Source organism: Cryptomeria japonica, unplaced genomic scaffold (assembly GCF_030272615.1).
Source record: "Cryptomeria japonica unplaced genomic scaffold, Sugi_1.0 HiC_scaffold_79, whole genome shotgun sequence".
NCBI classification, from domain to species: Eukaryota; Viridiplantae; Streptophyta; class Pinopsida; order Cupressales; family Cupressaceae; genus Cryptomeria; species Cryptomeria japonica.
Window position 1 is genome coordinate 176,083 of NW_026728901.1, and position 11,082 is coordinate 187,164.

Genomic DNA, 11,082 nt, shown 5'->3' on the forward strand with positions numbered 1-11,082 from the left:
ACCTTCTTCTTGTGAGAATATTTTAGCCACTAGCCTTGCCTTGTGTTTTTCAATAGCTTCATCTACAGTGAACTTTGTTCTATAGGTCCATTTGCAACTAACCACATTTTTTCCTTCTAGAAGTGTTGTCAATTCCCAACTTCCATTTTTCATTAAAGAGTTGTACTCATCTTGCATAGCTGCTTCCCATTCATCTTTTTTTATCCCAATCATCTTGATCTTTTTCGGGACTCGCTAGTCTTTGTTTACTACCAATAACAATTTCATAATGATTTTGGAGTGTTAGAAAAATCTACATATGAGATACCCAATCATAGTAATTATTTCCATTAAATTTAACTATTGGTAGAGGAATACCAGTAGACTCCATAACGATAAATTCCCTCTTTTTCAAATAAGAATAGAATTAACTTAAAAATTAATGCACAAAATGAAATTTTCTCACCGAATTTTTCTGAATTGATATTATTTTCAGCTACAACCAAGTTCCAACCTGCAAGATTTAAAACAACACACTTCTACAGACTGCTGCCCAAAATTTAATTATGCTCTGATACCATATTTGAAAACACATAATTTTAAATAGAATATTAGCACAAAATCAAAAATTGTATATTGATATTACTTCACACAAAGATAAGTACATTGCTTCAATTTATATACTTGAATGGAAAGATCTAGAAACAAAGAGAAGTTTCCATGTGCTGGAAAAAATGGAAAGAATTTTTGGAAATCAAGAGAAGTTTCTAGCAACTCTAGAAAATTCTTATCTACAACTGAATTAAAAAGTTTCTCAACTCTTAAGATAAACATTATCTCTAACAGTTTCAAACGCAATATTTCCTAAAACATAAAACTACAAAGAAAAACTCCTCTGGTATTCAAAGCCATAATTTTTCACACCATTCAAATCCACTACTGTTGAAAATAAAAATAGAGCGAATAATATTATATCTAAATGTCTGATAAATCTCTTGTAATTTAAGCATGCAAATTGTATCCTATAAAATTTAAAATTTAGAATAAGTAGATACTAATACCTTTAGATTATTGGGCAGAGAAATTATAGTATTAAAACACAATAGGATCCATTTTCATTATAATATAGAATCGAGTTACAAACAAAAAGTAATCTTGTCTTTCATGGCCACTTACAAAATTCACATTTACAACATTTGCATTTGCTTTTTGCATTTAAAATCGATTCTTTTAACTCACATAAAGAATTGTAGGGTGGAGATTCAGATCATAAAATAACGCACATATTTTCACAAAAACTTTATCTTCCTGCATTTTAAATCGAATCTTTAATAAGCACCACTTACACAAATCAAGAAAACCATGAACCCAATTGTTAGGGGTACCCAAAGATGCAACACTCTCTCAAAGGCTACTAAAAAGAATGGTACACATGCAAGTGAAGAGCTAAAGTTTGAAGCAAGTGATATAATGGAACTTGGGAATCCCTGGTGCTTCATTTGGAATTAGTGACATGAAAGATGGAAGACCATGCAAAAGCAAAGCAGAAAGGGCTCCTAGTATTTGGTGATTCCTTGTTTTGGCATTCCTTAGATACGAAACTCTCTATTCAATTTTGTTATTGTATGAAAATGAATGACATCAAAGTTTGAGCTAGAAGAGCCACCACTATAGATATCTAATACTAGCCTATGTGTTGCATTTAAAATATGATAATAAAGCAAAAACTTGAACATCTCACTAAATGCTAGTCTTTGTATGCACATCCACTTGACAAATTATTCTTCTTCCTAGGAGTGGTGAATTTATAGTGATAAGAAAAGACAAAATTTAATAGTGTAGCATCATAAATTGTCATCGGGCCAATTTACACCACATGTTTGCACCCCTACTTTAGCACATCTCCCCCTCCTCTCTTATTTGGGTGCATTCAGTGTCTTAACTCCAATTTCAATGCCACATACACCTACCAAATGACTCCTTGGAGGTGTGTCCTCCTTCGTGGGCCCTAATTTTGGTGCCTTGGTCCTGGACCAGAGCACCCAGTGCCTTGGTCCCCCTCAATGGGGCCCAATTTTTAAGGGAGGGATGCAACCTATCTCTCTAGTGGGAAATGAGTTTAGTGGCTCAATATGACTATTGGTGGTTGGCCTAATTGATAAATTGACCTAAGATCTGATATATAAAGACATTAATCAATTCATTTCAGTATGTCTTCACATTCAAGCATTTCTGGAGGTCTTCAAGGCTATGTTTTCTTCATTCAACCATTATGAAGCAAATTACAACATTCATATGCAAGCATGTGTGTGTGATTAGGTTTTTTTCATATTTATGCCATTTCATACAACACATGTTATTGCATTCAATAAGCAAACCATCATTATTAGCTATTGTAGATTTTTGGTATATCTTTCCATTATTTATTTCAAGTATTTGCAATATTTCTTTCAAGGTTAATTCTTAAACTGGGATTTGACTTATGCAAACCCCTATTCCCAACCTATTTCCCTTCTCTAGTGTGTGCAGGAACAGGTACGAAGATGTGATCTTCAAGATAAGCTTTATTTACACTAAAGAATCAATTCTCTATTGGAGTGTGAAAAGTGCAGAGGACCAGAGTGACCACCGTACCGGTATTGATAAATCGGGATCTCCTTCTGGAAAAAAATCCGAATAGATTTACAATCCTCAAAGCCAAGTTCATGGCTCAATCCGACAGTTGCAGCTCATTGTTTATGCATAATTAATTCAATTTTATCCCATTTACCCTAATTTGAACATCTTTAACAAATAAATTCAACTCAAGGGAAAGAAGAGGTACATCCAACACCCCTAGAATCTGATCAACATCTAGATCTATTTGGTTTAGATCTATCAAATTCCTATCTTTGCCTAATGTGATGGTCCCCAAGAAAAATATTAGCAGTTTTCATACATGTAATGGTGGACACCCTAATATTTTCACCATTCCATTTTGGTGAATCCGATGCCTTATACCTTTAATTCTAATTTATGTTCTCAAATCTAAGTATTTATGCAATTTAAAATCCAAATTTACATTTACAAGTTTCATTTCCAATTGAATTTTAAAACTTTAGAGGTTAATTTCACAAAAAACCCTAATTTTTCAATTATAAAATTGAGCTCGTGATTTGTTTAATTTGGATTAATTGTTTCAGATCTAATTTGAAAACATTTCAAAATTTAAATTTAAATTCATAGATCTCACTTTAATCAAATTACATAAATTAAGAGGTTTAATTCATAAAAACCCTAATTTATTTTGGTTAATTAGATTTGTGGGTTGCATAATTCATCAATTCAATTTTTAGATCTGATTTTAAAATGGAACTTAATAGATTTGATTTATCTTCTATTTCACATATGATTACTTTTCTTTTAACTTATATTTATCATAATCATGTGTTGGATGATGGCTTCTTTCATTTCACATTTATTCTTTTCATTCATTTAACTTTAGCATATTTCATTTTTAGAGATTCCAAATTACTACCTTTGAATCAACTAGATCTCAAAGCTTTCATTTATAGTTCATGTTGTTTTATCATTTATTTTTTAGGAAAATGCATTTCATATATTGATCATATTAAAGCTTTTGTAGATCCCAATCCTAAAGATGCTAATGGAGAACCTAATACTTATACCTCTCCTAGGGTATCTAATGTGAATTTAGAATAAGCTAATACTCCTATCAATGATCTCTCTAATGGACAACAATTATTGAAGAACCACATGGCACCATCTTCTTCTCATGCACATAGCCTATCGCAAGGGGGATAAAATCAAAATATTGGTGTTTATATCTCTCTAGATCCTCCTTATTCTCCTAGCGTCTATCTTAGTCATCAAAACATTTGTAGAGAGGTGATGTTATGTACTTTATTCGTGATTTATCTCCCATAATAACATTAAGCAAATATGAGGCCTTAGATGATAAGGATCTTCCTTCCCAATCTACCAAAGAGGATATGAATGATGATAGAAAGAAAAATCCTCCTCTACAAGATATTCCTTCTTCATCTACTTGTCCCATTGTTCCTTCTAAACACACTTACACTACAAACTTAAAAGAAATTTATTGTAATGTTCCTCCCCTTGTCGATTAAGAAATTCTTATAGGAGTGTATTTAACATAATATCAAAACAAGGTTTTAGAGGACAAGGACTTGGAAATTTTGAACAAGGAATTAGAGCCCCTATTTATAAAACCTCCTACACAAGCTAGCACATAAGGCCTAGGAAATTATCATAATTATCCTATGGATGATCTCCTTAGGATTCAAGATTTCAAAGATCATTTTGCAAGACAAAAAAACTATCATTCATCTCAGAAAAGTGTTGCTTCTTCAATAGCTCTTTTTTTCTCATATCACCAAACATATAAACACACTACCAATGATTGTCTTGATTTTCAAATGGAATGAAAGGACTCATTGATAGAGGCATAGTTAAAATCATAGATGACAATCGTTCTTGCGCTAGCAATCCTTGTCCTAGATGACCCTAAAGAGAGAGTGTCATCACATGGCGTAAGATGGTTACCCTAGGTAGGTCTCCATAGGTCCCGGCCCCCATCCTGGGTTATCCTGGTAACTTCTCTCGAACCCTCGGGTCCATCTAAGCATCATGCGGACCCTACCAACCTTTCGTGAAGACAAGGTCGTAGGTCTGCCATTCTAGGCTTTCCCACAACACCTTGAGCCTATACAAGCACTCAACCATGTGTCGGGTACAATATCTTAATTAAATTAATAACTACCCACCCCCTAATCAATTATTAGGTTATCACTTATTAACTGACTTTCGAGGGGTTATCCTGCCAACCATTTCGGGTGTGAGCCCCGCTCGAAAGCCACTCTCTCTCCTAGGACCCTAATAGGAAAGGTCTCTCTATGAGAAGTCTATGGCGAAACTGACAGCCATATCTAATCCTGGCATACAACCGGTGAAGGATTCATCATCACTAACCCAGGATTGACCATTTGGAAACATAACACACAATGGCTCACATCCACAGGGTTTATACAATGACACCTGACTAAGATGGTATATGTCATAAGACAAATGACAACTCACCAAAATTGCAACGAAATTTAAACTTGATTGTAGCTACTATAACACAAGATCCTAAACAGGCAATCTTTTCTTAAATCAGTCAAATGCATAAATCACTTGCAAATAAGATTTCTAGAAATAAAGAATTCACATCTATATTACTATAAGGAAAGGATGAAGTCACATGTGTAATAAAATTAATTGAAAACACATTTAAAATTTAACCCCCCAATCATAAGATTGATTAATCTACAATTAACCCAAGTTGGTTATAACCATGATTTAAATTAAATTTCCAATTCAAACATGTTTATATCCTCGTTCTTGTAGGTAGATGTAGGCTGGGATTCTCTCTTCCTTTATTAGTTTTTCGTGGCTAGGTCTCCTAAATTTGTCTACGACTATCACGACCCTAGACTGGGTTATGCTATGGATACTTAGATTTGGCAACTAAATCTTGCTTTGGGTCTTGCTTACCTTGATTCATCTTCGATGCGTCAGTAAGTTTTTGTCAGGAAGGTTTGAGAGTATATTGATCTATCTTGTCTTGAAATCTTCGGGTATGTTCTCATAGTGGAAATCTATGGAAATGTTTGTATTAAGACAAAACACAGGAATTTATCAATTTTGGGTTACAGTTGCTCGTAATTCTCAATTCAAACTAGCCTAACAGTGTGTAGGAAGAATGTGGTTTCTGTTTTGACAATCTGACTATGTAGGATTCAGGTGGAGGTCTTCGTCATGTCTTACTCAGAACAACACCATCTCAATATGAGTAGAATATGACTCCATTGTAGTCAAATTATGCATCCATCAGCAATGGAACGAGTATGGTGTTCTCGATAGGAATTATCAATTGTAATTTTCTGTATTGGCATCTGGCCATTTATTGTATTACCCGATTATTTCCAGGAATTATTTTTCCTTGGGCAAGACTGGAGGTTTTCTTCTCCCGATTCTTTCCTACCAGTTCCCACACTGAATTGGGTTGCAAACTTTCATGTATTTTCATTTTATTAATACAATTATTTGGCCACGACCTATTATTCATCAAAAAAAAAAACACTAGTGCATAATCTTCTTTAGTACCACATGAATCAAGTAGGGTGGTATTATAGACACCATTTCTAGGAACTTAGTAAGCAAGGGTTATGTTCTTATTAGATAGTGCATTAAGTAGACTAAATTAATGGTGATGAATGAGGATTAAAGACATTAAGCAAGTATGTAGGACACCTAGAATGATGTTGCAAGCTAATGATGCCCTTACTAGGATGTTACATGATCTTTCTATTATATTTTCATGTAAATATTATTTTGATTATCTCATGATAATTTAAATGAAGTGAAATTAGTCCTTACAAACACTAACCTAGGTTGTAATGTGGAATAAATTAGACTTTAATTGAATAATAATGGTTAAAAAGGAATGAAATTATCAAATCGAATTTTAAACTGTTAGGTTCAAATATGCATGTATGCAAGTGACCTACATGAATTATGCATTTGTGGGTGTAATCTAGGATGATGAATGGTGGAGATTTGATATGATTACTTTTGGTTTTAATTGTGTTTTTTTTTTAATGAAAATTTTGGGTCACACTCAGTTAAAATCAAACTGACGATTCATAAATATCCATTATTAAAATCAAAAGTAATAATATCAATTCTTCGCGGACTATGAAAAAATCATGCCAACTAATGGTGGAGATTATTGACTATGTTCATACCTTTGAGATGCATGGAGATGAAATGAGATTGGGATAAAATCATTGAAATTCGATGTAAAATTATGTCAGGACATATACTAATCAATACATAAAAGATAACCTAATCAAATTAGGCCTAAAACATAAAAGAAGAGGACATGAATATACAATCTTTTCTATTACAATATGGATAAATATAAACATTAGCAAAATTAAAGAAAAAATTAAAACAAAGCAATTTGAAATTTTGTTGCCAATCCTTGGATGAGTTTGGACAAAAAAGATGTTTCCACTCTATGTATGATTTTTTTTTTAATATATGAGATTCACAAACAATTGTTTTTTAAATATATTAGAAACTTGAATTTAATTACTATATAATCATATTTAATTTTTTAATCATAAAATAAAATTAGTTTTTTATCAAAACTCTATTACCTATATAATTTTATAATGATAAACAGTTAATGAATAAACCACAATTAAAAAAACTGCTTGATATTCAACATAGATTTTTTTTTTAAAATGCTTGGCCTAAAAACATCTCAACTCCGAAAATTTAGTTTGTGCCCCTGATTTCTTTATTATTCTTGTATTTTTTAAGTATGTTCTATTTTTGTGTGAGTCATATGATCTGGTCTATGTTTTCCAGCGATCTCAATTTTATGTGAAAGCTTTTCCTGGTCGATACGAATATTTGTGGAAAAGAAATGCACGGGATTTAAGTCTAATAAAAATTGTCAGTCAATGTTGGAAATAATTGGAATGAAAAATATATAGTCACAATTTACATAGTTAATTTTCCATATTGACACGCCATATTCTTGTTTTACACGATACCCATCACATTCAAATTGGACCCTCGGATTTGTTGTGCCTTACCTTCACATGACTTTTCCACCCATTGAAAATGACAAAAATGTTACAGTGTTGATGTGACACTCTTTCTTTGCATACGCGACACTCTTCACACAACATTATTTAACCACAGTTAGAGATATATTCATCATTCGTCTCCCATGATTTCTGATCATCTCTTTTCTTTCAAAGTAAAGATAATAAGAATTTTAGTTTCCAAAACAATGGAAGCTATGTTTGCAATTATAACAATATTATGCTGCTTCACTTCCCCTGCAATTGCATGCCCCTTCCCTGAAAGAAATCTTCTTCTGGATTTCAAGGCAGCCGTTGTAGATGAGTATAACACACTAAGTTCCTGGCACGGATTCAATTGCTGCACGTGGAGAGGAGTCAGTTGTAATCTCCGCATAGGCCATGTTTCTCGACTGGATCTGAGTGGATTCAATTTGGAAGGTAACATCAGTTCATCGCTGTTCCAACTTGCACGGTTGGAGCACCTCGATCTCAGTGACAACCTCTTCAAGGGTAAATTCAGTCCTCCCCATAATAGAAAGTTGAAGAGTCTCACTTTTCTTGACTTGTCATTTGCTGGTTATGTAAATGAATCCTTTCTGGGTGATGTAAGTGAATTTTACGTGAGTTTGGAAAGCTTATCAAATCTGGTGAGCTTGGAATACCTCTCTCTTGCTGAAGTGAACATCTCTGTAAACAAAGAGTGGGGTGAAGTTGTTGGCAGTCTATCCAACCTTCAACAACTCAGCATGTCTGACTGTGGGCTTGGAGGACAAATTCCCAATTCCCTTCTCAACCTCACCTCTCTCCTCCATCTCGATCTATCATACAACTATTTGTCAGCATATATACCAGCTTGGATTGAAAATGTGACTGGGCGCTTGCTCTCTCTTGATCTCTCTGGGAATTACAATCTTGGAGGAGACATTTCTTTCATTGGACAACGAAAGTCTTCTTTGTCACTAACCAGCATTGATCTTTCACGGACAGCCATCAAGGGCCGAATTCCATCTGCTATATGGAATATCTCATGCTTGGAGCGTCTTCGTCTGTCAGGTACCAGAATTGAAGGTGAGATTCCATCTGCTATAGGGAATTTGTTGTCCTTGCAAAGTCTTGATCTATCACTTACCGGAATTGAAGGTGAGATTCCATTTGCTATATGGAATATGTCGTCCTTGAAGGATCTTCTTCTATCAGATACCAGAATTGAAGGTGAGATTCCATCTGCTATAGGGAATGCGTTGTCCTTGGAAAGTCTTTATCTGTCGTATACCGGAATTGAAGGTGGGATTCCATCTGCTATAGGGAATGTGTCGTCCTTGAAGAGTCTTTATCTGTCTGATATCTCTATTGAAGGTGAGTTTCCTGTCTCCATACTCAATCTCTCTAAACTTGTTGAATTGGACCTGTCCTACAACATGTTAACTGGGGTAATCCCACCTTCAGTGGACTCACTTTCTTCCCTTGTTAGTCTTGACCTTAGTGCCAACGAATTGAATGGTACGATTCCATCTACAAATTCAAATCTTGTTAACTTAAGAAGCCTTTTGCTCCACTCCAATAGTTTAAGCGGCCTCATTTCCCTTTCCGTATTCGATAATCTCACTAGTCTTGATAGCCTGTATCTTTCTTACAATCAGTTAACTGTAAACATTGATTCAACATGGATTCCGCAGTTTAAGCTTTCCGCTTTGGCATTAGGCTCTTGCAATTTAGATAGAATTCCATCGTTTCTTGTGACCCAATACGACTTGGAATATCTAGACCTATCTGCTAACAGTATCCAAACAAATATTCCATCTTGGATATGGAACTTACCCAGCCTTTATAGTTTGAACCTTAGCTGTAATCAATTAACTGGGTCATTGCCATCTAGACAAACCTTACCCATGTATATTGACTCTCTAGATTTGCACAATAATAGCCTAGAAGGTTCTCTTCATCTTCCTCTCGCTGGAGCTTATCTGCTGGATCTGTCGACGAATCAGTTTAATGGTTCTATTCCTAGTCACATCGGTGCGTATCTTGAAAATGAAAGGTTCTTATCCTTGTCGCGGAATAACCTCAGCGGAGCGATTCCAGATTCTATTTGCACTCCATATTTGCAGGTTCTTGACCTTTCAAAAAATACGCTGAGCAGTGTCATTCCTCCTCATTTAACCAGGAATTGTTCTTCTCTTAGTGTTCTAGATTTGGCAGAGAATCATCTGGAAGGTAAATTGCCAGCAGAGTGGGGCAACATTACAAACATGCATACATTGAAGCTCAATGGTAATCATTTGAGAGGAGTTATTCCCTCATCCATTTCAGAAGGCCGATCTCTGCAAGTATTGGATTTGGGAAATAATGATTTGGAAGGCACCCTTCCCCACTGGATTGGAAAGCTATCACAGCTGCATGTGTTGGTCTTAAGGTCTAATCATTTTCATGGCAGTATCCCACGCCAGGTAATTGGCCTTCCGAATCTTCAAATTCTGGATCTTTCTGGCAACCACCTTTCAGGAGCTATTCCAAGCAACCTTACAAACCTGCTTGCAATGGTCAATGCATCGCAGAATAATTCAAACCATTTGGAAGACGTTAGATATACAAATAAAATTACAATTTCCTGGAAAGGCTGGGATGTTGAATTTGTGAATGTTCTCTTTATTCTTAAATGTATTGATCTTTCAAACAACAGTTTATCAGGGAGCATTCCTTTTAAAATGGGATCTCTTCAAGGCTTGATAGCCCTTAACCTTTCAAGGAATCATCTCAGTGGCCGAATCCCAAAAACATTGGGACACATGGATCAGCTAGAGTCTCTGGACCTCTCGCTAAACAGGTTGAATGGCAACATTTCCTTAGAACTTGAGTTCCTGAGTTATTTGGAGTTCTTGAATCTATCTTACAACATGCTTGATGGAAAAGTACCCCATGGAGGACAGTTTCTAACTTTTGGGGAGTCATCCTACTTAGGCAATTCTAAGCTAAGTGGGATTCCATTTACCAATATAAGCGTGTGCAACAACTCTTCTGGCTATGGCAACTGCACAAGTATTGAGAGAATTGGTGAAGCAAAGAATTCAGATGGTGAAATGATAGGATGGGCAGTCGGACTTGGATTGAGTTATGGTTTGGGATTCTCGGTTGTGATTGGAGTATTGACTTTAAATAAAAGGGTGAGAAAGAGAGCCTTCGATTTGTATGATGTTGTAATATTAGCTATTGATGGGTGTATAAGAGGTTAATAGATGAAAGTAGATACAACTGTATAGAGGGTTTTGTTAGTATAATGACAAAGTTTTCTTTTAGTATATGGCCGCTGCAAATTTATTAGCATGAGGTGTGTAAGAAATTGTTGGTGTCTAAGAAACATTTCTAGGGGTAATATATGAAATTCAAAATGATTCCTTGGTTTTAGCTTTTCTAGTGTAAAGGTGTTTTTTCTTCATCAGTG

At 34.9% G+C, this 11,082-nt stretch overlaps 1 protein-coding gene across 1 annotated transcript; it reads left to right on the forward strand.

The window, feature by feature from the left end:
- Positions 1-7,849: 7,849 nt before the first annotated feature.
- On the forward strand, positions 7,850-10,873 carry LOC131864172 (receptor-like protein EIX1). Its single transcript, XM_059215190.1, has 2 exons — positions 7,850-8,696; positions 8,784-10,873. Exons 1-2 carry the CDS (start codon positions 7,850-7,852, stop codon positions 10,871-10,873), a joined length of 2,937 nt encoding a protein of 978 aa, XP_059071173.1.
- Positions 10,874-11,082: the final 209 nt, after the last annotated feature.

Bases quoted from the DNA above. Each gene is read 5' to 3' on its own strand.
- LOC131864172 (XM_059215190.1), top strand. From the start codon at position 7,850: ATGGAAGCTATGTTTGCAATTATAACAATATTATGCTGCTTCACTTCC. The intron at 8,697-8,783 runs GTACCAGAATTG...CCGGAATTGAAG, and splicing joins GGAGCGTCTTCGTCTGTCAG to GTGAGATTCCATTTGCTATA.